The sequence below is a fragment of the Panthera leo genome, chromosome B3 (assembly GCF_018350215.1).
Source record: "Panthera leo isolate Ple1 chromosome B3, P.leo_Ple1_pat1.1, whole genome shotgun sequence".
NCBI lineage: Eukaryota > Metazoa > Chordata > Mammalia > Carnivora > Felidae > Panthera > Panthera leo.
The window spans coordinates 143230099-143256799 of NC_056684.1; the positions used below are offsets into that span (position 1 = coordinate 143230099).

At 52.3% G+C, this 26701-nt stretch overlaps 1 protein-coding gene across 1 annotated transcript in view; it reads left to right on the forward strand.

Annotated features, from left to right (window-relative positions):
* DYNC1H1 (dynein cytoplasmic 1 heavy chain 1) overlaps positions 1 to 26701 on the forward strand; it is a 76889-nt gene that overhangs the window by 39353 nt on the left and 10835 nt on the right. Inside the window, exons 19-56 of the mRNA XM_042944312.1 lie at positions 66 to 176; positions 254 to 463; positions 641 to 787; positions 995 to 1161; positions 1261 to 1434; positions 2379 to 2544; positions 2626 to 2814; positions 2907 to 3101; positions 3729 to 4011; positions 4236 to 4336; positions 4869 to 5028; positions 6088 to 6331; positions 6506 to 6689; positions 6977 to 7189; positions 7926 to 8164; positions 8336 to 8492; positions 10223 to 10450; positions 10938 to 11168; positions 11443 to 11583; positions 12028 to 12261; positions 12352 to 12558; positions 12637 to 12758; positions 13254 to 13419; positions 14355 to 14518; positions 17394 to 17523; positions 18903 to 19036; positions 19471 to 19585; positions 19687 to 19848; positions 19930 to 20144; positions 20247 to 20451; positions 21710 to 21883; positions 21997 to 22116; positions 22261 to 22381; positions 23500 to 23695; positions 24024 to 24141; positions 24230 to 24445; positions 25048 to 25260; positions 25375 to 25502. Of these exons, the coding sequence (XP_042800246.1) occupies positions 66 to 176; positions 254 to 463; positions 641 to 787; positions 995 to 1161; positions 1261 to 1434; positions 2379 to 2544; positions 2626 to 2814; positions 2907 to 3101; positions 3729 to 4011; positions 4236 to 4336; positions 4869 to 5028; positions 6088 to 6331; positions 6506 to 6689; positions 6977 to 7189; positions 7926 to 8164; positions 8336 to 8492; positions 10223 to 10450; positions 10938 to 11168; positions 11443 to 11583; positions 12028 to 12261; positions 12352 to 12558; positions 12637 to 12758; positions 13254 to 13419; positions 14355 to 14518; positions 17394 to 17523; positions 18903 to 19036; positions 19471 to 19585; positions 19687 to 19848; positions 19930 to 20144; positions 20247 to 20451; positions 21710 to 21883; positions 21997 to 22116; positions 22261 to 22381; positions 23500 to 23695; positions 24024 to 24141; positions 24230 to 24445; positions 25048 to 25260; positions 25375 to 25502 (6680 nt within the window). The remainder of the gene's footprint in view (positions 1 to 65; positions 177 to 253; positions 464 to 640; positions 788 to 994; positions 1162 to 1260; positions 1435 to 2378; positions 2545 to 2625; positions 2815 to 2906; positions 3102 to 3728; positions 4012 to 4235; positions 4337 to 4868; positions 5029 to 6087; positions 6332 to 6505; positions 6690 to 6976; positions 7190 to 7925; positions 8165 to 8335; positions 8493 to 10222; positions 10451 to 10937; positions 11169 to 11442; positions 11584 to 12027; positions 12262 to 12351; positions 12559 to 12636; positions 12759 to 13253; positions 13420 to 14354; positions 14519 to 17393; positions 17524 to 18902; positions 19037 to 19470; positions 19586 to 19686; positions 19849 to 19929; positions 20145 to 20246; positions 20452 to 21709; positions 21884 to 21996; positions 22117 to 22260; positions 22382 to 23499; positions 23696 to 24023; positions 24142 to 24229; positions 24446 to 25047; positions 25261 to 25374; positions 25503 to 26701) is intronic.

Sequence of the window (26701 nt, forward strand, 5' to 3'; positions counted from 1 at the left end):
TAAGATATTTCACCATTTAAAGAAATGTTGGCAAACTAAATACCATTTTGTGTTCCTCTTGACAGCTTCGACAAAATTTAGATGGCCTCCTGAACCAGCTGAAAAACTTCCCTGCCCGATTACGGCAGTACGCATCCTATGAGTTTGTCCAGAGGCTTCTGAAAGGCTACCTGAAGGTAGTGGTTCGGTGCTGGGGTCGTGGGTGTCTGTTAGGAACACAGCTGCACGGTAACCTTGCTTACTCTCTCCGCAGATAAACATGCTGGTGATTGAACTGAAGTCCGAAGCACTCAAAGATCGCCACTGGAAGCAGCTGATGAAAAGACTTCATGTCAACTGGGTTGTTTCTGAGCTAACCCTTGGCCAAATCTGGGATGTTGACTTGCAGAAAAATGAAGCTATTGTCAAGGATGTGCTGCTTGTGGCACAAGGGGAGATGGCGTTGGAAGAATTTTTGAAGCAGGTGAGTAAATAGACCGATAGCCCCATTTATGTCCCATTTCAGGCTGTGAGGCCAGTTTGAGCTGTGTAAAAACAAGAGCTTCATCTGCGGTCCTTTTGTCCCCATAGCACTTGGCTGCTTGTACACCTGGCAGACACCCACATACTAATAAGGTGCCCCTTTTTGGTTTTAATTCAGATAAGAGAAGTATGGAATACTTACGAGTTAGACTTGGTTAACTATCAGAACAAGTGTCGCTTGATCCGAGGTTGGGATGACCTCTTCAACAAGGTCAAAGAGCACATCAACAGTGTCTCCGCCATGAAGCTCTCTCCGTACTACAAGGTACCCTTGTTGGGCAGGCTTTCCCTCTCTGATCGGGCTTTCCCCTGCACTTTCTCTGTAATACTTTTGACTGGCAGTTACCAGAAGCCTGTTTTTTAAAGCGTGAGTCAAATAACTTGACATAACCTGCAGTTTTTTTAGTAAGTTTTGGCATATCTATGAGTGAATCGCTTAGCAGCTGGGCTCTGCTTCCCATCTGCCTACTAGGTTTTCGAAGAGGATGCCCTGAGCTGGGAAGATAAGCTGAATCGGATCATGGCTCTCTTTGACGTGTGGATTGACGTGCAGAGGCGGTGGGTGTACCTGGAAGGCATCTTCACGGGCAGCGCAGATATCAAGCACCTGCTGCCGGTGGAGACCCAGAGGTTCCAGAGGTATGGCCTCCAGCCTGGGTGCAAAGGAGCTGAGGGGTAGGTGTGACTGGTGACCCTTCTTCACGTAAAGGCTAACGACACTTTTGATTTGATTCGTAGTATCAGCACGGAGTTTTTGGCTCTGATGAAAAAAGTATCCAAGTCTCCCCTTGTAATGGATGTTCTGAATATCCAGGGGGTACAGAGGTCTCTGGAGAGACTGGCAGACCTGCTAGGAAAGATCCAGAAAGCATTGGGAGAATACCTGGAAAGAGAGCGATCCTCTTTCCCCAGGTAAGATGATTGCTTTGACTTGCGCGGAAGTCGAGTTCAAGTTCAGGAGCCTCCCCTCTCCCCTGTGGGTCTGTGTGTTAGTCACTTTGACATCAGAAGTTTTGTTACTAGTAACAAAATGAATGTTACTCCCTTTCCGCGCATTTATTCCTTTTTTTAAAAAAATGCTTATTTTAGAGCATGTGTGCGTGAGAGTGAAAGGGCGGGGGGAGGAGCAGAGAGAGAGATGGAGACACAGAATCTGAAGCAGGCTCCAGGCTCTGAACTGCCAGCACAGAGCCCCACACGGGGCTGGGACACAACGGACTGAGTCACCCAGGCGCCCGTATTCCTAATTATAATGTTAAATAATTCCTCACTTTCTGTCTTGTGTTTGTTTATTAAGCTTCATTGAAACTATTATCCACCCTTCTAGGTAGCTTGCATCTCTTAAAAGTTTAGCTCTGATTGTTTTCCAAACGGCATTTCTTCCTTTCTGAATAGTTTGCTTACTGTAAATTGAACAGGCTTTTATTTATTTTGTTTGTTTTGAGAGAGAGGAAGAGAGTGGGGAAAGGAAACAGAATCCCAAGCAGGTTCCTTGCTGTCAGCCCGGAGCCCGATGCAGGGCTCAGTATCACGAATGGTGAGATCATGACCTGAGCCAAAATCAAGAGCAGATACTCAAGCTACCTAGGTGCCCCTTGAACAGACTTTTAAAAAATACGTTCATGAAGTAAGGTGAATGGCATGAAGTGCATGGAATCCCTCTTCAGTAGCTTGTTCAACAAACGTGTGTCCTTTGCTGAGGGCTGGAGGAAACTCGGATGTGACCTAGTTTAGATTGGAGATTGTCCATCACCATCCAAGTCTAGTTTCCCTTCCTGCAATTTGAAGTTCCATTTTGATTCACCTTATTTATGTGTATGTGACATTTTACAACTTGAATGCTATTTTAATTTTAGGTTCTATTTTGTGGGTGATGAAGATTTGCTTGAAATCATTGGAAACAGTAAGAATGTAGCTAAGTTACAGAAACATTTCAAGAAAATGTTTGCTGGCGTTTCGAGCATCATCCTAAACGAGGATAACTCTGTCGTCTTGGGCATTTCCTCCCGTGAAGGAGAGGAGGTAGTGAAGTTTATGATTGTAATTTAGAATGCTTCTCTCCTGCCTTTGTACATCTTAATTCTTGTATCATATGTATTTTAGGTTATGTTTAAAACTCCTGTGTCGATTACTGAACATCCCAAAATCAACGAGTGGCTCACGCTGGTAGAAAAGGAGATGAGAGTCACACTGGCTAAACTTCTGGCTGAGTCTGTTACAGAAGTTGAGATTTTTGGTAAAGCAACTTCGATTGACCCAAATACCTACATCACTTGGATTGATAAGTACCAGGTAACGTGTAGTAGAAGTGGGTCAGCGGAGAGGCGGATGCACCGGCTGGTCTCCAAAACGATCCTTTGGGTCTCGTGTCTCCTGTCTTCCAGGCCCAGCTTGTGGTTTTGTCAGCCCAGATAGCCTGGTCTGAAAACGTGGAGACGGCTCTGAGCAGCATCGGCGGAAGCGGTGACGCGGCACCCTTGCACTCCGTGCTGAGCAACGTGGAGGTCACCCTCAACGTGTTGGCCGACTCGGTCCTCATGGAGCAGCCACCGCTGCGGAGGCGGAAGCTGGAGCACTTGGTTAGTCCCGCGCCTGCCTGACTCACTCCTCACCGGTTAGGCCCTGCCTTCAGTGCAGGCAGTCAGCGGAGATCACGCCTGGGAGCACTCTTACTGGTGGTAGGGAGAGAAGGAGGTGGTGCATTTGTGAGCTCTCTGGTGTGGGTATCGCTCTGTTCTGTTGAAAGGTAGCCTTGGGGGAGCAGGGGAGTTATGTGGACACATCCTGGGGAAGGGGAGGTGGGGAGCCTTGACCAGGACTTTTGCCTTTGCTTGTCAGCCCCTTCCCAGAGAGGCGCCCGGGTGTGCCTGCACCGGTGTTGGCGCCCAGCCTGCAGGGGACAGACTGGGGACAGAGACAGCCGTTCTCCTGACACATTTCATGCTAGTTAGGTCTTCGCTTGACGTTGGGTGTTTTTGTTTGTTGGTGGTTTGGTTTTGCTGCAGCTCTTGATTCTGTGTAATTTCATTGTGGGAATGCCAGTGCTGTTTTTGGAAGGGAATTTGGGTTTGGAATATTCACTGAAAGCTATTGCAGCTGGATCTTGAATCTCAGAAGTCTGCTAAATGATCACGTGCCCAGGAAATGCAGTGTCCTTGCACTCCTCCAGTTTATGACAAAGTCTTAATAAGTGACTCTGTGTTCAGATTACAGAGTTGGTTCACCAGAGGGACGTTACACGCTCCTTGATCAAAAGCAAGATCGACAATGCCAAATCTTTCGAATGGCTCAGCCAGATGCGCTTTTACTTCGACCCTAAGCAAACCGATGTGCTACAGCAGTTGTCGATCCAAATGGCAAATGCCAAATTTAACTATGGCTTTGAGTACCTGGGTGTTCAGGACAAGCTGGTCCAGACCCCCCTCACCGACCGCTGCTATTTGACCATGACACAAGCCTTGGAGGCCAGGCTGGGGGGGTCCCCTTTCGGTAAGTTACTCCAGAGCCCCGGACAGATGGAGAGAGTAAATGCAATTTGTAAAGATTAAATCAACGATTTTAAATGTATTTCTTAATTACGTAGCTCATACGTTCTAGAACCTCAGATTTGTCTGCAGTTGTTACACGTCCTTTGATTTTGTAAACGAGCTGGGTAAGGCTAACGATACCTCCTTGTGGACTCAAGTACTCAGTCACTCTTCTTCAAACAATAGGGCCGGCCGGGACTGGGAAGACAGAGTCCGTCAAAGCTCTTGGCCATCAGCTTGGACGCTTTGTTTTGGTCTTCAACTGCGATGAAACCTTTGATTTCCAGGTGAGAAGATTTCTGAGTCCACCTAAAATCTAACGGCCTGAGAGGTCAGCTGGGGAGTACCACGCCTGGACTCCTCTCAGGGCTCCTGGCCTCACGGCTTGGCACGGCCCGTCTGGCCTTCTGAGTCCCAGGGATGGTGTGGTTTTGAGTGGGGTGTCCGACATACCTGCTTTGGTGTTGACTTGAGCTGCGTTGTTTCTGGAAGAGACGGTTAGTGCCTATGTGCGGGAATAAGTAACTATGATGGAAAAGATTTTTTTAATCAACAAAAAGGGGCAGAATAAAAACAGCTCTATCTTTGGAATCGGCACAGGAGGAGAAAAGGTGTGATGCCCTACGTCTGTACACAGACAATCGCCATTGTTAGTGAAGCACTTCTGTGTGCAGGCCCCGCACTTCCCGTGTGAACCTGATGTCACGCTCACAGCCACCCGGGGGTGGGGGGAGGTGGTAGCCCGAGGTCCCGCCGGATCAGGGCCGTGGAGCCCGCCCGAAGCAGGTGGTTTGAGCTCCTGTCTTTGTTCGGTTTCAGGCGATGGGACGGATCTTTGTGGGGCTCTGCCAGGTGGGTGCGTGGGGCTGCTTTGACGAGTTCAACCGCCTGGAGGAGCGGATGCTGTCAGCCGTGTCGCAGCAGGTGCAGTGCATTCAGGAAGCGCTGCGGGAGCACTCCAACCCCAACTGCGATAAGAGTGAGACTTCCCTTTTCCTCTGCACGTTACTTAGCGGCTGTGGAAGGAGAGTCCACGGGGGCTGGGTCACACCTCTGTGATTAGAAACGAGTGAGAGTTTCACTTCGCTCCCGGGACTCACTATTGCAGGCAGGGCGGCGGGGCCCGGGATAACACTGCACGAGCAGTTTGCATTCTCCGGACCAGAGCGGCCCAAAGCCCTAGCTGTCCTTCCCCCGGTGAGCGAGAGTCCCTGTGCTCCGTCCCTCACTGTCCGCCCGCACTGAGTGTTGGGCCGGTGAGGGCTCTCCCTGCTCCCCCCTGCACGCCCACAGGGTCAGCCTTGCTGCCACCTGTTGGCAGAGTGTTGTCACAGGGAGCTTTAGGAACACGCCCTCTGTCACCATAGGATGACCTTCTGAGAGGCTTGAGGACTGCTTCCCCTGCCTCGGGCCACACGAAGCCGGGCATGCCCGGCGGAGGCAGGGTGCGTGCTGGAGGAAGCGATGACACCTGTGGCGGACAGGGCACGTGCAGTTAATTGGCGGGGTCACTTTTGTTCCGCGATAATAGGAACTTGTCTTCCCAAAGGCCCTGTAGGCCTCCTCAGTGGAAAAGGAGTGTCCGAGAAAGCAGTACCTGTGTGCTGAGTGTTCTCTCCAAGGAATAAAGTTCAGCTGTGGGTGGTGGTGGTTTTGGTCAGTCCCCTGAAAGGGCAGTCTTCGTGATCAGAGCCAGTCAGCTGTGTGGCACGGATACGTTTTTATATCTGCACCTACCATTGCGCCGCATTTCTATCCCTGCGTTGATCTTGTAACACACAGTAATGCACGACAGAATATGCGCCCCCCCCCCCCCCCCCCCCGGTGACGTGTCCCACGTTCCCAGAGCTCTCGTGTACGTGAGGTGTATGAAGGTAGCCGACGTGCTGGTAGGAGGGCCAGAGAGGGGCTCCCCTGCGGTCCCGGCCTTTGGGCTTTAGAGGCCAATGGGGAAACAGGTGCTTTGTCTGGGATTTTAGGGAGATTTTAGTGTCGCTCTCGAACATCACAAGTCTCAACCCTGTTCTCTGATTTTCAGCCTCTGCCCCCATTACTTGTGAGCTGCTCAACAAACAGGTGAAGGTGAGCCCAGACATGGCCATCTTCATCACCATGAACCCCGGCTACGCAGGCAGGTCCAACCTTCCTGACAATCTGAAGAAGCTCTTCCGGAGCTTGGCCATGACCAAGCCCGACCGGCAGCTCATCGCCCAGGTCATGCTGTACTCACAGGGCTTCCGCACTGCTGAGGTCCTCGCCAACAAAATCGTCCCGTTCTTCAAGTGAGTGCCCCAGACTTACCTGTTGCCGTGTCAGTAGCGTGTGCAAGATGTGCCCTTGAAGGGTCATTTCTGCAATCGTGGCACGTCTTCCCAAGTGTCTGTGTCTGATTCTCGATGTTTGCTTATGTGGCTATTGAGAGTGGACTGTTCCAAGGTAGACCTCTTCCCTTGCAGACTATGTGACGAGCAGCTCTCCTCTCAGAGCCACTATGACTTTGGTCTTCGAGCTTTGAAGAGTGTGCTGGTTAGTGCGGGAAACGTGAAGAGGGAGAGAATTCAGAAGATTAAGAGGGAGAAAGAAGAGCGAGGGGAAGCAGTTGATGAAGGAGAAATTGCAGAAAATCTACCTGAACAGGAGGTTTGTACACGTGTTGTTTGAATCACTCACACCGTAAACACTAGTATTCAAGTTCACCCTTTCAACCTCCCAGCCATGGCCTGAGAGTTCTGTTGTGATTCACATGTGCTGGGATGGGCGAGTGGAAGACACTGATATTGGTGCGGTGAACTGAGTGAGGACCACGGGGGCGTGCTGAGTCGCTCTGTCACCGACAGCCACGTCTTCCATACCTTCTGGGGATACGGCAGCGGCCGTGGGAGCCAGGCTCCCCGCCACTCAGGGCTCGGTCCTTTTTTCGCCGTTAGATTCTGATACAGAGCGTCTGCGAGACGATGGTGCCCAAGCTGGTGGCAGAAGACATCCCACTGCTCTTCAGCCTCCTGTCAGACGTGTTCCCCGGAGTCCAGTACCACCGGGGCGAAATGACCGCGCTTCGAGAAGAGCTGAAGAAGGTGTGCCAGGAAATGTACCTGACGTACGGAGACGGAGAAGAAGTCGGCGGAATGTGGGTCGAGAAGGTAACTGGCCCCCACACACTATGCAGCCACAGCAGCCGCAGCCACTAGGAGAAGCCACACTTAATAGAGCCCTGACCACGAGGGCCAGGGAGGCACATCCCCTGGTTTATGAAGATTTGACTTGAGGCTTTTTTCTTAACTTTGACGTAGACCTAACAATTTAGCTGAAAACCTTACTTATGTAGTGTGGTTCGTTCTCTGGAAATGCTGACTGAATGTGCGATCGTAACAAAGTATTTACACCGATAAAAGTTCTACTTACAAGACTTCCCAACATCGTAGATTAGCAACATAAATCTGCTAATCGGCACATGGTTTACAGTCCTTAGTGGCATTCTCCGTTTCGTTCTTGTGGGAGATTAAAAAGTATATTATCACACAAGCTGCCTGCTGAGCGTGAGCGATGCTGTGCTGGGTCACACAGATGGCTCATCTGTTGGGTCTCTGCCCTCTCTAGAAGGGATCTTAGGTGCCTCTTCTGAGGCAGGTTGGTAGTCACCCCCTCTTCGACTGGCTCCCAGCCTTCCCGGCTTAACAAAGAACTCCACACGATTTAGTTAAAACCTTTCTTGAAATGTTTTTTGTAGGTGCGGCCCACGTAATGTCTGCTTTAAAAACTCGAGTGCAGCACTTGCTTGCCTTTAGCGCATGTCTCCTGTTTGCTGCCACGAAGGGCTGAAGAACCTTCTCGTTCTTTCTCTGGAGTGGTCAGGATGTGATGTCTTTGGCTCTGCAGGTCCTCCAGCTCTACCAGATCACCCAGATCAACCACGGCCTGATGATGGTGGGCCCCTCGGGAAGCGGGAAGAGCATGGCTTGGCGTGTTCTCCTGAAGGCTTTGGAGAGGCTCGAGGGCGTGGAGGGCGTGGCCCACATCATCGACCCCAAAGCCATCAGCAAAGACCACCTTTATGGAACCCTGGACCCCAACACCAGGGAATGGACGGACGGGCTGTTCACACATGTCCTGAGAAAGTGAGTTAACCTTGATTCCAGCGAGTGGGACCTGGGTGCTCTGTCCTTCTGTTAACAGCGGGTGTTACTTTTCCAACCAAAGACTGAATGAATGAAAATGCCACTGCGGAGGCTGTTGCAGAGTGAGCGTTTCTAATCTCAAAAAGCTGTTTCAAAACCCTTCCAAACCAGGATCATAGACAACGTGAGGGGCGAGCTACAAAAGCGCCAGTGGATTGTCTTCGATGGCGACGTGGACCCCGAGTGGGTGGAGAACTTGAACTCGGTGCTGGACGACAACAAGCTTCTGACTCTGCCAAATGGCGAGCGTCTCAGCCTTCCGCCCAATGTAAGTGGCCTTTCGTGGGGTATCAGACCAAATATCCTGTGTACTCTAGAGGGCAGGTTCCAGGTTCCACAGTGTAGTGGTCGGTTGTGTAAATAGTTGTCAAAGTTGACTGAGTCTCCTTGTGCTAGATTTTTTTCCATTCCCGTGGCCGGTGGGAAATACTTCTATAGAACTTACAAGAACTTTGTACTGTTGCTGAATGTTAACCGTGCTCCGTGATTCCCAGTTAATGCTCCAAACCCAGCGTTACGGGCTTGTCAGTAGGATTTGTGAAGTTCTCACACATCTGGGAAGTGGCAAAATGAGTAATTTAGATATGGAAGCTTTCCAGGCTGTCCCTTGGAAACGAGCATTTGGTCCAGGTCCTGGACACATCACTGGATAGATCAGGAAACGTGGGTGGGCCTGGCATGGGTTTGCATCCTACTGAAGGTCCGGCAGGAAAAAAACAGACAAGAGCCCTTGCTGTCCTGGGGCGTACAGTCTGATGTGGAAAACAGACCCTCAAGGTAAACAGTGTCGAGTACTCAGGAGAAGATGAGCTGGAAGGCAGTGGTTGGTGCTGGCGAGAGCTGGAGGGTACGTGGTCAGGGATGGTGACGTGGAGGCATCACCTAGAAGTGTTCGGCATGTGAGGGAGCCGGTCCCGTGGGCCTGCGGATAGCAGGGGGTTTGACTGGGGTATGAGGAGCGAGGGGAGAAAAGGCGGCTGGACCAGAGAGGAAAGGGGCCAGATCAGGTTGGGCCCAGGGCAGTGTAAAGACTGGCGCTTGCCCGTTGGGTGAGTCGGGAGCCCTGGGAGTCTGGATCACATCCCTGACTGTCGGGTAGAGAGTAGTTGAAGAGGACGTGTGGGAGCGAGGGGACCATCCAGAGGCTGCGAGGTGGCCCAGGCACAGCTGTGAGGCAGGCCGGGCGAGCTGACCGCACGGGAGCTGCTGAGTTGTGGTGTCATTTAAAGTTCATGCTGACGGGACTCGCCGAGGGACCGGCGGTGGGCGTGAGAAAAAGGGGGCGGTCGCTTCACAGGAGCACCTGGTGATCATGAACCTGTGAGCCAGCAATAGTGGTTGTCATCACTTGAGAAGTCAAGCCAGTGATGCCTAGTGCCAGTCTGGAAATGTGCGCTTAGCTCCGCCTGTGCCTTGACACGTCAGGTCTCTCTGTTACAACTCGTTAGGCAGTAGATCCTGACTATTGTTGGAACGAGACTGCTCTCCTGTGAGGCGTGTCGGCACTGAGGTTAGGGCTCTGGAATCAGACCATCTGCTTTGAATATCAGCTCCACTTACCAGCAGTGGGACCTGGGTGAGGTACCCAGCCCCATCTGTGGAACAGGGACACTGCGCCTGGCTCCAGGGATGGGTGTGAGGGTCGGTGGGTTCAGGCAGGGAGCGTGTCGCCGTGCCCGGCCCAGGGTAAGGCTAGCGCACATCCCCAGCTGATGCCCCCTCCGGCGGAGCTGTGTCTTGCGTCCACCAAGAGCTGGTCCTGTGGGCTCACCTGCTCTTCTCCCCACCACACACACTTCCTACCCAGGTCCTTGTGGAGGGCCTTTGGTAGGTGCTGTAGTGATGACAGCCGTAGACGGTTTTGCTTTTTGAAATAAGTGCAGAAAAACTAGATTTAATTTAATCACTCTTTCGATGTGTGTATAGGTAAAAGAATTTTAACATCCCAGTGTCTATCAAACCTACAAAATGAAATCTGCTCTATGTTTTGTCTTCAAGGTGCGAATAATGTTTGAAGTACAGGACTTGAAATATGCCACTCTGGCCACGGTGTCCCGCTGCGGCATGGTCTGGTTTAGTGAGGACGTTCTCAGCACAGACATGATCTTCAACAACTTCCTGGCCAGGCTGCGTAGCATCCCGCTGGACGAAGGGGAGGACGAGGCCCAGCGCCGGCGCAAGGGCAAAGAGGACGAGGGGGAGGAGGCGGCTTCCCCAATGCTGCAGGTACGAGGGCCGTCACCGCTCTGCCAAGTGCAGCCGCAGATCTGCAGCTGGCGGGGGGGGGGGGGGGGGGCGGGGGCTTCCCGCACAGTGAGGTCAGGTGTTCCACCCCCGAGGGTCTAGAAGCCAGTGGGGGGGGCATGGTGCTGCTCACCCGTGGAAGCTGGGCCCTCAGCGTTGTCGTGTGGCAGTGCCTAACGAAGCAGTATCAGCTGCTGAAGTGAAGACCCGTTCAGGAAACTTTAAAGAGTTCTTTTAGTTATCTGACTTTTCTCTGCAAATTGACGAACAGCTGCCTTTTTCCATTACAGTGATGGGCTAAGGATTGATCATTGAAGGTTATCCAGAAAAGTGTGTGCGTGCGTGCGTGTGTGTGTGTGTGTGTGTGTGTGTTTACAGGTCACGTGACTCTCTCCCGGGCCTAGGTTAGACTATATGAAAATCTCTGGGGTTTTTCAAAATGACAGACATCATCTACTGCTTCTTGCAGATCCAAAGGGACGCGGCCACCATCATGCAGCCGTACTTCACGTCCAACGGTCTGGTCACCAAGGCCCTGGAGCATGCCTTCAAGCTGGAGCACATCATGGACCTGACCCGTCTCCGCTGCCTGGGCTCGCTCTTCTCCATGCTGCACCAGGCCTGCCGCAACGTGGCCCAGTACAACGCCAACCACCCCGACTTCCCCATGCAGATCGAGCAGCTGGAGCGCTACGTTCAGGTCAGCGAGCACCTGCATTGCGGGAGAGTGGGGCTCGACGGGGGCCGGGGCACGGATGGCCTCTGTGTCTGCGAACCTCCTGAAACAACGTGCCTGCTTGGGTGTGTTCTCTTCCCTGGGAACAGGGTCAGGCTTTCGTGGGGGCCGAGAAAGGTGCAAGCATGTCCACGATCCAAGAACACTGGGAACCACTCTTTTCGAGGTTAATGTTGCCATAAATGTCTTCATTGTTGAAATTTTATTTAAAAACGGATCCTGTTCTCTCTTTAAATAGCGATATTTGGTTTATGCCATACTCTGGTCCTTGTCTGGAGATAGTCGGCTGAAAATGAGAGCAGAGCTGGGTGAATACATCAGAAGAATCACAACGGTGCCGTTGCCCGCTGCACCCAACATACCGATTATTGATTATGAAGTAAGTGCATGAAGGAGTGGCCTCCCTGCCTTGACCTTGACATGTTGGTGTAATTCATCCTGGAGGCACCTCACCATGAGCTTAATCTTTATTTCTTTTTTTTTTTTTTTTTTTTTTTTTTTTTTTTTTTAATTTGTTTTGAGAGAGCACGCACGCATGAGTGGGGGAGGGTTAGAGACAGGGGGAGAGAGAGAATCCCAAGCAGGCTGTGCACTGTCGGCACAGACCTCGCGACCTGTGAGATCGTGACCTGAGCCGAAACTAAGAGTTGGACACTTGACTGAGGCTCCCAGATGCCCCATTAATCTTTCCGTTTCATCAAAGGATACTGTCCTTTGCTTTATGTGGTATAAGGAGAGCAGTTCTGGTTTATATGAAAGTGAGCAAGTCTCTAAGTGAGGCGTGTGGCTCCCGGAGTGACCCGCACCCCTTCTCTGGGTGCAGGTGTCCATCAGCGGAGAATGGTCGCCGTGGCAGGCCAAGGTGCCTCAGATTGAAGTGGAGACACACAAGGTGGCGGCCCCTGACGTCGTCGTGCCGACTCTGGACACCGTCCGCCACGAAGCCCTCTTGTACACCTGGCTGGCTGAGCACAAGCCACTGGTCCTGTGCGGGCCCCCCGGGTCTGGCAAGACCATGACCCTCTTCAGCGCCCTCCGGGCCTTGCCTGACATGGAGGTAAAGCAGCCGGGAGGTGGGCGGCAGGCCTTTCGGTGCTCACGTACGGGATGGCGCTTGTGACAGTCGATTTGCCTCTTCCGTCTAAAGGTTGTGGGTCTTAACTTCTCGAGTGCTACCACTCCAGAGCTCCTGCTGAAGACCTTTGACCACTACTGCGAGTACAGACGCACCCCTAACGGTGTGGTTTTGGCCCCGGTTCAACTTGGAAAGTGGCTGGTGCTATTCTGTGATGAGATCAACTTGCCAGACATGGATAAATACGGGACACAGAGGGTCATATCCTTCATCAGACAGGTTTGTGTACATCCACAAGTCCCCACTGACCTTGTTCACATTTGCCATTAATGTGCTGACCCTCCCGCTTTCCCTCAGATGGTGGAGCATGGAGGCTTTTACCGAACCTCAGATCAAACGTGGGTGAAGCTGGAGAGGATCCAGTTTGTCGGGGCTTGTAATCCACCCACGGATCCTGGAAGAAAGCCCCTCTCTCATAGGTAACACACAGCTCCGTAGACAGCACTGGCCTCACACACACACACCTGTTCCAAGATTGTTTTAGACGTAGCACAGCAGAAATCTGGTTTTGGTCATAAAAAGGTAACAAAATGCTGATTATCGTAGGGTGGCCCCTGGGCTCCTTGTGCCATGCTGCAACACTGGAAAACACACTCAAAAATAAAAGCACTGACTCTCTGGGTGGTAATGAGCTAACTGCCCCAGACCTGTCTGTGGGGCCACGATGAGGCTGTATCAGCCTGCATCGTTTTCCCATTTGGGGTTGGCTCTTTTTCAAAGTTTTTTGCACCTACTGTTAGTGTCGGCGCCCAGGCCCCAGCAGTTTGTGCGTGATCTGCGCGAATGGGGACGTGAGGCCTGTGTGGGTGGATCGGGAAGCAACCCTGGGTCTGGGTCCGGGCCGGGCTGGGGCACTCTCCGCTCAGGCACACTGCTGATCAGCTGGGAAGTCTGAGCCGGCCGTCCTCACGCAGATTCTTGCGCCACGTGCCGGTCGTGTATGTGGATTACCCGGGACCCGCCTCCCTGACGCAGATCTACGGCACCTTCAACCGGGCCATGCTGCGGCTCATCCCGTCCCTGCGCACGTACGCAGAGCCACTCACCGCCGCCATGGTGGAGTTCTACACCATGTCTCAGGTACACGGGGTCGGGCGCTGCTAAAAGATGGAGCTTTATTTAGAGCCCTTGTTGAGCCGGGACTTCCCAGAGCCTGTCCTCAAATCATTCTACCAGGTACCACGACTACAGACGTTTCCCTTTTTTTCTTGTTGCTCTTGTCTGCACACGTTACATATGGTATTTTTTACAAAATCGGTACTGTACTCCTCAGTTTCTCAAAGGACACGGACGCTTGTTATTACAGCACAACCATGGGTGTGCGTGTGGTTATTTGTAATGATGATGTGTTGTCAAACTGCTCTCCGGGCAGCTGGACCACCGACGTGGCCGCCAGCATCGTCTCCATCCGCCACCCTCATTACCGCTTTCAAACCGCCTGGTGAAAGGAAGCGGTTCTCCTGCTTGGGACTCGCGCATCTGGGATGCCTTCCGGTTCCGGTGCCTCCCGGGGCACTGAGAGCTGCTGGCCAACCCCCACCCCCAACCAGGCACAGCTGCCCCGCTCCTCCCCGATTGCCTGCACATCCAGAAGTGTCCAGTACCCTTCCTGGTATTTAGTTTGCTTTTCGTTCTGTGGAACTGCAACTTTTCCTGCAGAATTTTTAACATCAAGTGTAAATCTTTTTTTTTCTTTGTTCCTGCTTTTAAAATCATGCTTAGGAAGGCTTTCCCTGGACTTAGGAATTACATGCTTTAAAGTCTTTTCAGAAGAGCATTGTTGTAGTTTTGTTAAATAGAATTAATTTTAACGTAAAAGTGAGCAACTTGGATGGAACTTTGTTCCAGATAGTTGTCCAGTGGTTCCAACGTTGTCTACTAATTCATCCTTAAGTTTTCTAGGGTTTAGGTTGTCTGTTTTGAATATAAAAATGTTACACAGCACTTGATCTCTTAACCACTTTTCATTTGTTTTGAGGGATTTATACATACCTCCCACTTTTCTGAACCTGCAGGAGAGATTCACTCAGGACACACAGCCCCACTATATCTACTCACCCCGTGAGATGACGAGGTGGGTACGAGGGATCTTTGAGGCCCTGAGACCTCTGGAAACCCTGCCTGTGGAAGGCCTCATTCGGATTTGGGCACACGAAGCCCTCCGTCTCTTCCAAGACAGGTAAGGCCAAGGATGCGGTTAGCTCCTTGCTCCGCCTACCCTGGTGCTTATGGCCCTCCGAGTTGGGCTCTGTGCAAGGCTGCCCTGCCCAAGTTTGAGCCAGCCTCTGTTGGTGGTGGAAGGGGGCAGAGGCAGCAAGGGCAGCCTTGGCGTCCGAGCACAGCCACCCCCAGCATGATGGGTGTCAGGGCTCAGGGACTGCCCACCACCAGTAGGGGTAGGTAGGTAGGGGGCGAGGCACTTCCATTAAGCTCAGTAACTGTCATGCCTGTGCCCCATAACTTTGTCCAAGCTGGAGTTTTCTGGCGAATTTAAACGCTTTCTAGGGGCACCTGGCTGACTCAGTCGGTAGAGCGTGCAACTCTTGATCTTGGGGTCATGAGTTCAAGTCCCACACTGGGCATAGAGATTCCTTTAAAAAAAAAAAAAAAAAAAAAGTAGGAGCCCCTGGGTGGCTCAGTCTGTTAGGCATCCGACTTCGGCTCAAGTCATGATCTTGCAGTCCATGGGTTCGAGCCCTGTGTCGGGCTCTGTGCTGACAGCTCGGAGCCTGAAGCCTGCTTCAGATTCTGTGTCTCCCTCTCTCTTCTCTCCTGCTTGTGTTCTGTCTACCAAAAATAAACATTTAAAAAAAAAAACACCACCATTAGATGCCTTCTAGCGACTCCCTGGCAGGTGGTGTCCATAACCAGCTCTCCTCACCCTTGAACTTTATTGACATCAGAGGGTTTGCAGCTCTGTCTCTTTATCTGTTGGCCTGTCTCTTTATCTGTTGGCCTCTTTTCTCAGGTCTTGCCTTGTAGATTCTGAGTTTTGGGACGAGCTGCTCATGACTGTAGTGATCAGTGTGGACCATGAAAAGTTTTGTGGTTTGAGTCCCAGGAAACACCACAGTGGAAAGTTGAGTCTTTACCTCTTGAGGAATCTTGAAAATTACTGACGTTTTTAAGCCAGAATCAACTTCTTGCATTCTTTGTAGTCCAGTACAATCTTCATTTTACAGTAAATTCTTAATTTTCCTAGTTTCTGCCCTGTTGTGTTTTTTTTTAATATTTTGTGTATTTTAGCAGAGTTTTTCAGGCTCATTTTAGATTGGTGAGGAAAAGTTAAATTTGTGTTACTTTAGTTCTAAACTTCTAAAAATTAATTCTTGGCTCAGTCGGTTAAGCATCCGACTTTGGCTCAGGTCATGATCTCACGGTTCGTGGGTTTGGGCCCCACATCAGGCTCTGTACTGACTGACAGCTCAGAGCCTGGAGCCTGCTTCGGATTCTGTGTCTCCCTCTCTCTCTGCCCGTCCCCTGCTTGCGCTCTGTCTCTCTCTCAAAAATAAATAAAAACCATTTTAAAAACATTTTTTAATAATTCTTAATTAATTTACTATTTAACACAGCACCACAGTTTCCTTTCTTTGGGGGAATGTTCTGCCTGTGAATCGGGCTGCTCAGAACAGTGCAGGAGGTCAGGCCTCTTGTGGCCGGGCAGGTCCCCTCGCTCACAGGGTAAGTGTGAGGTGGCCGTACGCAGAGGACATAGTCCCTCTGGCCGCTCGCAGTCCCAGGTTTATGTGGTGGGTCAGTTAATGTTACTCCTGGGAGAACCCAGGGCAGATGGCTCCCTCCAGACCGAGGGTTTGGACTTGTGTGTCCAGCGGCCGCACCTCCAGGCCAGTGAGTCCTGCCTCCGGGCAGCTCTTCTCACCCGAGCTCACGAGGAGTCTCAGAACTTGCTTCATCGTAGGTCTCTGGCTCTCACGCCGCCGGGCTCCTGGGAGTCTGCTGAGTCACACAGCAGCCCCGCCCCAGAGCCCAGTGCACGGCATGAGCGAAGCGAGTGGGGGAGGGGAGCAAGGAACATCGTGTTAGCTTCTTTTTATTTAAAACAAAACAGAACAAGAAAAACTTCTAACCCTCTCTTTTTTAATAACGAAGAAATTTGATGGGGGCAGTGCCTGGGTTGCTCAGTCGGTTAAGTGTCGACTTCAGCTCAGGTCATGATCTCACGGCTCATGAGTTCAAGCCCTGCGTTGGGGGCTCTGTGCCGACAGCCTGGAGCCCGTTTCAGATTCTGTGTCTCTCTTGCTCTCTCTCTCTGCCCCTTCCTGCTTGTGTTTTTTGTCTCTCTCTGTCTCAAAAATAAATAAGTGTTAAAAAAAAATTTTTTTAAATAATGAAAAAATTTGAGCTATAATTTCACAGATTTCCCAAAATGCCAGAGGTGAAGTTGTATTAAATTCCAATTGGCTGCATTAACTATGTGACCCGCACCTGGTAGCCTGAGTGTGTCACACATTCAGCTTCTCAGGAGGTGCTCGCCACCCCCCCACCCCCGGCCCATCCATGTGGACTCGTTCAGTCTTACCTGATTCGTCATGGTTTCCTTTATAAGCCCTGGGTCTCTGGCACCGCGTGTGTTGGCTGTCCCCCTGTTCCCCTGTGACCCTGGGAACTTTGTATCAGGCAAGCGTAGAAACTGGAATCACGTTGGCATGTTGTAAATTGATGTGATTAAACACTTTTAGAGGATTTTTTTTTTACTTGTTTTTTAAGTAATCTCTACACCCAACATGGCACTCACCCTCATGACCCCCACATTAAGGGTCACATGTTCTAACTGAGCCAGCCAGGTGCCCCCTAGAGGAATTTTTTTAATGTAACGGTGCCATAGGTTTGAGGGGTTTTATGTTTAATAACATTTTGAATTGTTTAAGCTGTCTGGAGTTCAGATTCTTAGGTTTTTCCATTGGGAGAAAAATGAAAACTTCCAGTAAAGGCTAATTCTAGCCCTTGGAGTTGCCCGCAGCCCCAACAAAACGGGGTGTTCTCTCAGCACGGCTCCTGTTTGCATTGATACACACACGGCTCTTCTTCGACAGACTCGTGGAGGACGAAGAGAGGCGCTGGACAGACGAGAACATCGATATGGTTGCTCTGAAGCACTTTCCCAACATAGACAAAGAGAAGGCGATGAGCCGGCCCATCTTGTACAGCAACTGGCTGTCAAAGGTAACAAGTTGTCATTTCAGAAATACTTCCTTCTGCCCTTTCAGTTAGAATTCTCTTCTTGTCAAACAGACCTTTTTCCCAAAGTACCCTGTAAGCAAATCATTGGTTCCAGGCACGATGCTGATAACTTACGGTAGACTGTCCCCGGAGTGTGCCCAGGGGCTGGCGGGCCGGCCGTGTGTTTCTTATCCTATGAGATGGTTGCTGCCAGAGCCATGCAGTCCCACCCGTCAGGGGCCAGGCTTCAGTGTGCTTGCAGCAAAAGGAGTCTTCCCCTTTGCTTTCACCTCCCTCACACTCCAGAAATGAGCCAATTGTGAATAATCCATGTAAAAACATTTCCTATACTGTTATACTATACAAAGTTGACGCTTCTAGAATAGTTGTGAGCTGTTGTTTTTCTGAGAGTAGGATTTTTAGTAAGGTGTAGTTTCAATGTGCGTTCCATTCAGCAGGTAGTTCAGGCACAGGGATGAGGTAGCAAGACAGGTTTGGTGTTGCTAGAATTTTGTGTGTGTTTCTGGACTCCAGATACTAATCGTTCTCCTTTATAGGCACCATATTCTCCCAGTGGCTCATCTGTCGCTGTCTTTATGGTGTCTTCTGACAAGCACATGTTGTCAGAATTCTGTCATTTAAACCCATAATCCGTGTGTGTGTGTGTGTGTGTGTGTGTGTGTGTGTGTGTGTGTGTGTGGAGTGAGCTACAGGTCTGTTTCCAGTTTTCCCCTGGGACGTCCTGACCCGGCGCTATTTGTTGGATGATCCCTTACTTGGCAGAATCTGTCATTATGGGTTCCCTGCCTGCACAGGTCTGTTTCAGAGTCTCTGTCCTGCTCTGTTGCTCATTTGTCACTCCCTGTGCTCAAAACTGCATGACCTTGATAGATAATGACAATGAAGTCTGATAGGATAGGCCTTCACACCTGGTTCTTCTTTAGGGCGATCTTGACCTGACCGTCCTTGGCCCTTTCCTCTTGCAAATGAAGTTTAGAATTGGCTTGTCAAGTTGTGCTAAAACCACCACCGCTGTCCACCACTGAGATTGTTTGTGGCTGGGATCGTATTCACTTTCTCTTGTCAAGTTGGATGGAGCTGACGTTTTTACAGCAGTTCACTTATCTCTGCACGGTCATGGTTTCTGTCTTCTTCATTTATTCAGGCCTTCTATGAGGTCTTTCAGGGACGTTCAGTTTTCTCTACAAAGATTTCCCCTGGTTTTAGATCGAGTCCCAGCTAACTTACATTTTTGTTGCTATGTTGTAAGTGATACCTTCTCGTATATTTTAATGGTTTCTTGGTACTTGGAATTGTAATTGACTAGTGTAATACAGAAGATGATTCCTCTTAGTAATTGGGTCTTAATTCTTTTTTTCTAGGATTACATCCCAGTAGACCAGGAAGAATTGAGAGATTACGTCAAGGCTAGGCTGAAAGTCTTCTATGAAGAAGAACTTGATGTTCCTCTGGTCCTGTTCAATGAAGTGTTAGACCACGTGCTCAGGATCGACCGGTGGGCTTTTTGTTGTTACAGCCTCCCTGCTCACCCACGCCACTGTTCATGTAGTGGTAGGGGATCCTCCCAGCCGACCTCCCCTCACCTCCACCTCTGCCTTCTCAGCTAAGCAACCCCCCTCCCTTCTAAGTCCCGCTTCTCCGTCCCTTACTTGCCTCCCGCACAGTCGCTCGGCTCCTGCTAACAGTCTGTTCCTGCCATGGTTGACACCTCTTGTTAGATTCTGCCTTGTGCCACCTGGGTGTCTGGAGGATAGGACCACGTCCCCCACTAGGCCTGGCAAATAGCAGTCGCTCAACAAGTGGTTGACTTACCAATTTAAGTTAAAATACCTTAGAGATGTTGTAGGTTAACTCCTGAGGAAGTTTAGGACCTGAGTGTCAAAAGGAGAACAGAGCCTAAAACCCTTTTGTCTTTTCTGATGCTGTCAGGATATTCCGCCAGCCTCAGGGCCACTTGCTTCTGATTGGTGTCAGTGGAGCAGGAAAAACCACCCTGTCCCGTTTTGTGGCCTGGATGAATGGTTTGAGTGTGTACCAGATTAAGGTGGGTCTGGTCGATGCCTCTTACTCCCAGTGACAGTTTCCCGACTCACGCACACGGCTCCCTGAATGAGATTGGACCTAACCTGCCGACTGCTTCCGCAGGTGCACAGAAAGTACACCGGGGAAGACTTCGATGAAGATCTTCGGACAGTGCTGAGGCGTTCCGGCTGTAAGAACGAAAAGATAGCATTTATAATGGATGAATCCAACGTGTTAGATTCTGGATTCCTGGAGCGAATGAACACCCTTCTGGCCAACGGGGAGGTACGTGCCACATTGCGTGGTATTGGGCGGTGGTGTCAGCTTCCCGGGGCCGGTCAGTCGTAACGCCCTCTCGTCTGTTAGGTCCCCGGCCTCTTTGAAGGAGATGAGTACGCCACTCTGATGACCCAGTGCAAAGAGGGGGCCCAGAAGGAGGGCCTGATGCTGGACTCGCACGAGGAACTGTACAAATGGTTCACCAGCCAGGTCATCCGCAACCTCCACGTCGTCTTCACCATGAACCCGTCCTCGGAGGGGCTCAAGGACCGCGCGGCCACCTCCCCGGCACTTTTCAACAGGTGGGCCGACGTGTGCTCGGCTCTGGGTTACAACAGCCGATTTCTTCTCAAGGGACAGACCTGGCTCTTGGGAGCTATTTGAGACGTGGGCGTCTTTTGCAGGTGTGTGTTGAACTGGTTTGGGGACTGGTCCACTGAAGCGCTGTATCAAGTGGGCAAGGAATTCACGAGTAAAATGGACCTGGAAAAGCCGAATTACATCGTGCCTGATTACATGCCGCTTGTGTATGACAAACTACCACAGCCGCCGTCACATCGGGAAGCGATTGTAAACAGCTGTGTATTTGTTCATCAGACTCTTCACCAGGTGGGTTGTTTCAAGGTCCCGGAAAAAGCAAAACTAACCATCGTAAAGGTAAATCGATGAAGACGAGACCCTAGGGTATTGCGTATTAGGCACAATACCACTGCTCGTCGTTAACTCTGTCGGTGACACATCCTCCTACTTACCAGGCTGCACCTTCTGAGATCCTTGACCTTCGCTGCTCTGTGGATTCTGCTTCCGTAAAGCGCTCTACTCCGCTTTCCTTTTCTCGTTGCCGCTAGGTGCACGGGTCCTAGTTGTCTATCCTAGGCCAGGGGTTGGCATACTTCTCCTGGAAAAGGCCAGATAGTTCATGTTTGAGGCTTCATGGACCAGGAGGGTCTCTTGACTGCTTGGCCCTGCCTTGATACCCAGAGCCTGCACGGCCCGCATGGAAACGGGTGGGTTTGGCCGTGTGCCGCTAGTGCTTCGTCTGCAGAAACGGGCAGCGGCCAGGTCTGGCCCACTGGCCGGGGTTTGCTGTCCCTTGCCTTAGACTCCTCATCATGGAGGAGTCCCATCTGCTCCCATCTGAAAGACATTCGTAAAGACCACTCTGAGCCGGTGGGCGTCCAGTCGACCACTACCCTGCCACCCCCTGCCATACCTGCAGGCTGCCTCCACTTGCCTCTGGAAGGTAGCCCTGCCCTGGCTTCCTTGGCTGGGCTCGTGTCCTCGTGCCGTGGCCGGAGGGGCCGGAGCAGCTGGTCCCACGGAGCCGCGCCTCTCACCCTCTTCCTGGTGCCACCTCTTACTTTGGTGTCCATGGAAAATAAGCAGAAGGCCTAGGAGGCACGGCATTACACAGTGCCCCCCAGCTGTACACGTGTGAGGTCGCCAGGGTCATCAGAGGTTTGACGAGCGAGCTTAGGGGTTCCCGGGGCTCCCTGAGATCTTGTAGGAGGCTGAGCTGAGACCCCCAACTCAAGTGTGACTCCTTTTTTTTTCATGTGTGTTTATTTTGAGAGAGAGTGAGCACACGTGTGCGAGGGAGGGGGAAAGAGAATCCCAAGCAGGCTCCGTGCTGTCAGCGCAGAGCCTGGTGCGGGACTCAGTCTCACAAACCGTGAGATCGTGACCTGAGCTGCGACCAAGGGTCAGATGTTCGACCCACCGAGCCACCCGGTGCGTCTCAAGGGTGGTTCCTCGGGGCTGGGTCCCTGCCCCAGGTCACTCGGCGGCCTACAGAGCGGTTAGCGTTTGGAGGGCAAATGGCAGAGAACGTCCTCGAGAGCGAAAAGATTTCACTGTCTTCTCAAAGGCTAATGCTCGGCTAGCGAAGCGAGGGGGCCGGACGATGGCCATCACACCTCGCCACTACCTGGACTTCATTAACCACTACGCCAACCTGTTCCACGAGAAGCGGAGCGAGCTGGAGGAGCAGCAGATGCATTTGAACGTCGGGCTCAGGAAGATCAAGGAAACCGTTGACCAGGTACGTCCATCCCGGGTGCTCGCTTCACTTGCGGGCAGGGGGCTGGCGTGAGGACCTCTTTCCGGGAAATTTCTGCGCGGCTCTGTCCCCCTGACGCGGCGCCCGTCCCACAGGTGGAGGAGCTGCGGCGCGACCTGCGTATAAAGAGCCAGGAGCTGGAGGTGAAGAACGCGGCCGCCAATGACAAGCTGAAGAAGATGGTGAAGGACCAACAGGAAGCTGAGAAGAAGAAGGTGCTTGCCGGGCGCGGAGGTCTTGTCCCGGGTGGGCTTCAGGCTGCTGGGTGGGGGCGGAGCGCCCAGCGGAACGAGGACCGTGGCTCGGGTCGCACTCGGCAGCGCGGCGCGGAGCCGTAGCTGAGCCGTCCCTCTCACCAGGTGATGAGCCAAGAAATTCAGGAACAGCTGCACAAGCAGCAGGAAGTCATCGCAGACAAACAGATGAGCGTCAAAGAAGATCTCGACAAGGTGGAGCCTGCGGTCATTGAGGCCCAGAATGGTACGTCACAGCTGTCGGGGGTCTGGCTTTCTAGAAAGGGCGTCTTCTGTCCACGGGGCTGGCTGTGCAGCTTGGGGCTGTGCCCGGGTTGCCCCCAGAGGCGCGTGCGTGTCTGGAAGCATCACTGGCAAATACCTGAAGGTTTTTCTAAACACCAAAGATGGTCTTCATTCCTTAAAGTAAATCCCCACGGGGCTGTCTGCTTCCACCAGAGCCGAGCCCCTCTCGTAGGAGACAGTTGACAAAATATGTTTTACGTGAATACGTTTGTTTTTTAATTGGACGATAATTACATGAAGACACCATTTATGAATCCGACTGGAGTTTCACCCAGAAATGCCTTAAAGTGTGTAGTGTCGTCTTGGGGTTATCTACGCGTTTTCTGGCCAGACCAGCGAATGCTAATTTGCGTACCCATGGCAGTCGCTGCCCATTCCTCATCGACACGGGCTGCTGCGGGACACCATAGCGCCTGGGCCAGGATCTGGGCCGGGATCCGGCCCAATGCCTTGCTCGCTCGCGGCCCATCAGCGCCTGTTTCAAACGTGCGCTCTTCCTGTTACACCATCCAAACTATAGATTTTCCTTGAGAATCTAATTTCGAAGGGAACTTAATTTTTACTGCCGAGTAACCAGTGAAAAAGTGTTTTAGTAAAAGTTCAGACTGGAAAAAGTGCAGTTTAGCTTGTAGAAGGCGTCGGCCATCCTTTTTTTAGAGCTGTTAATTCTACATATTCATCCAGCCAAGCAGACAGCTTCTAGATTATGGCAGAATGTAAATATTGTTGCTTAAATTGTGTAAGGTAAGTACGTAATTGAAATGTGTCAGCGTTTTAAGTGTTTATGGGGGTAAAGGAACTAACTGGGACCCATGAGACATCGCCAAAGGCAGCTTCCTGCTTTTTATGGAATGTTCAGTGTGGCCTTTAGTGCCGGGAGAGCTTCAGAGTTATTTAAAAGGCCAGCTATTCCAGGGGGTTTAAAGACAGAAAGTCCCGCTCGCTGCAGCCTTCTGAGCGGTGGCCTCCTCCTCATCGGAGCCACGGCTCTGCTGTGCCACCGCACCTCACCTGCCCGCCCTGTCGCCCTCCCGCCCCTCCTGCCACCGTGGTGCCCAGCTGTGAAGTCGATAAAGAAGCAGCACCTCGTGGAGGTGCGATCCATGGCCAACCCCCCTGCCGCCGTGAAGCTGGCGCTTGAGTCCATCTGCCTGCTGCTGGGCGAGAGCACCACAGACTGGAAGCAGATCCGCTCCATCATCATGAGAGAGAACTTCATCCCCACCATCGTCAACTTCTCTGCAGAGGAGATCAGGTGAGCGTCGCCAGGAAGCAGGAGACAGCGCTCCGGCATTGAGAGGTTTCCCTGCTTTTGCGCGGCCGTGTCACCGTGGCCTGTTGTGTCAGAAGGTGGCGTCTGTTACGTCAACCGCACAAATGCCTTCTAAGCCATTTCACTCAAAGCTGGCGTTGGGCACTGACGCCCGTCGGGGGAGCGTGGGGGCGGGAAGGTCAGAGACCACCATCCCCCGGAACACGGGTGGTCCGGCTCATCCTCCGTGGTCACTGGGGCAACAGAGGGGAACTGGCCTTTAAGATCTTTTGCCCCACACGTGCTTAGAAACACAATCCCTCTTCTGCAGCGATGCCATAAGGGAGAAGATGAAGAAAAACTATATGTCCAATCCAAGCTACAACTACGAGATTGTCAACCGGGCCTCCCTGGCCTGCGGCCCTATGGTGAAATGGGCCATCGCGCAGGTAAGTGGCGTGGCCGGGAGCTCCCGTGGGAAAAGTCCCCTCCGGTCCCGTCACTCGGGAAGAGTTAATTACTGTCTGCCCTTTTCAGCTCAACTACGCTGACATGTTAAAGCGGGTGGAGCCCCTGCGCAACGAGCTACAGAAGCTGGAGGACGACGCTAAGGACAACCAGCAGAAGGCCAACGAGGTGGAACAGATGATCCGGGACTTGGAAGCCAGCATCGCCCGCTACAAGGAGGAGTACGCGGTCCTGATCTCGGAGGCCCAGGCCATCAAGGCAGACCTGGCCGCTGTCGAAGCGAAAGTAAGGTTGTCGCCGGGCGGGAGCACTCTCTCTGCCAGCTCCTCTCAGCTCTTCGTGGGCTCTGACATGAGGTGCCCCTGGCGCCTCACACACGTCCCCGTGTGTGTGCCTGCCTTCTCGCCTGCCAGCCAGCTCTGTCCCGAGAGGGCCTGCTGGCCTCCTGGTTCACCGGGCTGCGTTAATTAGGACAGGTGGACACCAGGGGGCGATCTGAAGCCAACCTGTGGGGTCACCAAGGACACGGTTGTCCGAGTCTTGCATTCACTGCTGTGTCCATCGCCATGCCCACGCTCTTCCTGACTCCCCGGAATATTCTCCTCTCCTGCCGGCAGTGTCTCTTCTCTCTAGGCCAACCCCCACCTGCTGTTCTGTCCACCCCGGGCCCTCTCCCTGCCCCGTCTCCACTCACGCACATGTCTCAAGGCTACCCCTGCTTCTCTACACCCTCTTGCGGCCCGATTAGATTCTGAGGCCCGTATCATCCTCAGTCGTGGAGGAGCTGGGTCCTCTGTCCTCTGGGACTGTGAACGGCCCTCCCAGAGCCCTATGGGGGGAACCGATTTTCACTTTCTGGTATAAATCCTGCTGGATCTTCCCCGTAGGTAAACCGGAGCACTGCTCTCCTGAAGAGCTTGTCCGCCGAACGTGAACGATGGGAAAAAACAAGTGAAACTTTCAAAAACCAGATGTCCACCATCGCCGGGGACTGCCTCTTGTCGGCCGCGTTCATCGCCTACGCGGGTTACTTTGACCAGCAGATGCGCCAGAACCTGTTCACCACGTGGTCCCACCACTTACAGCAGGCCAACATCCAGGTAACGGGCCATGGGGTTCTGGCCTGGCGCCCGGTCAGCCGTTTCCACGCTGGCCCGGAAACGGTGCGCCTGGAGCTTTGAGGAGGAAAGGAAGGTAACCGCCCTCACTTTCAGTTCCGTACAGACATCGCGCGAACCGAGTACCTCTCCAACGCCGACGAGCGCCTTCGCTGGCAAGCCAGCTCCCTACCCGCAGACGACCTGTGCACGGAGAACGCCATCATGCTGAAGCGCTTCAACAGGTATGCGCTCGTGCACAGGGAGTGGCTTGGAAGTCCTTACGTGCGGTGACCCCGTGGTTTTGTGTTTCTTCGGAATACGTCTTTGAGGAGACGAAGGGAAACTTGGAAATGGGCGAGCACGCAGGCAGGCCCAGCGCTCGTCTCTGATGGGGGCGCGGCCCTTCCCACCCCCGCTTCCCCACCGCCCGAATTGTTCTGCAGCGAAGGCCTCTCGTGCCACCTTTCAGAGCTGATTGGCGGGCTGTGTGTCGGGGTGGACGACAAAAACATAATTACAAAAATATTACAAGAACTGAAAATAGTTAGCTAAAGAGAGTTAAGGGGGAAAGTGGTTTAAGGAGGCCAGAGTTAGAGGTGGAGGGTGACTTCAGGGAGGGCAGGCTTGACACTGGCTCAGGGGGTCCTCAGGGCCCACCCCACGTACAGGGCCACACGCCCTGAGGCTTGACCCTCCTGTGTGGCAGCTCTTAAAGCCAGACGCCTCCAGTGTTTTCTGACTTTATCTCCACATCTTGAAGTCTTTGAATCCTTGAAGTATGTCACGGTCCCAGGGACACGTCGAGGATGAAGCCCCTTGCAGGTGTCATTTGATTTTATGAGCAAATCCTCAGGCCCCACCAGTGGCTCCCTGTCTCGCCAGATGTGCTGGTGAGATTATCGGTCCATCGGTGTGGTCTGCGCAGAGCTGGATTCACCTGAATGGGAAGTACATAACCCCCAGGTGCTTATTCAACAGTAGCTTGGCCCACGTGAAGCATGACAAATGTCAGGACAGAATGTGACCGACAGACTGAAAACGCCTCCCGTGCCCCTCAGCAGGAGCCAGTTAAGCGATTACGGTGCGCCTCCGTAGTGGACGGCTGGGCTCCTGCAGACCGGGCCTTTCCGAGTGTGCGTTCAGGGAAGGCTCCAGCAGACCGTGCGCAAGGCTCCAGCAGACCCCGCGGACGCACGTGCCCACGCACACACGTGTCTGCAAACACCCTGACCCTTCCCCGGGTAGACGGGTCAGAAACTGGTAACAAAAGCTAGAGGAGGGAGGCGGTTCTTCTCACCGCACGCCCTTTTGTAGCTTCTGGATTTTGTACAAGCACCTGTGTGCATTATGATTTTTAAAAACTAACTGGTCACGCACGTGACTCTGGACAAATCCCCGTGGCCTCTTAGTGCCCCATCTTCCTCACGTGTAAAACAGACGT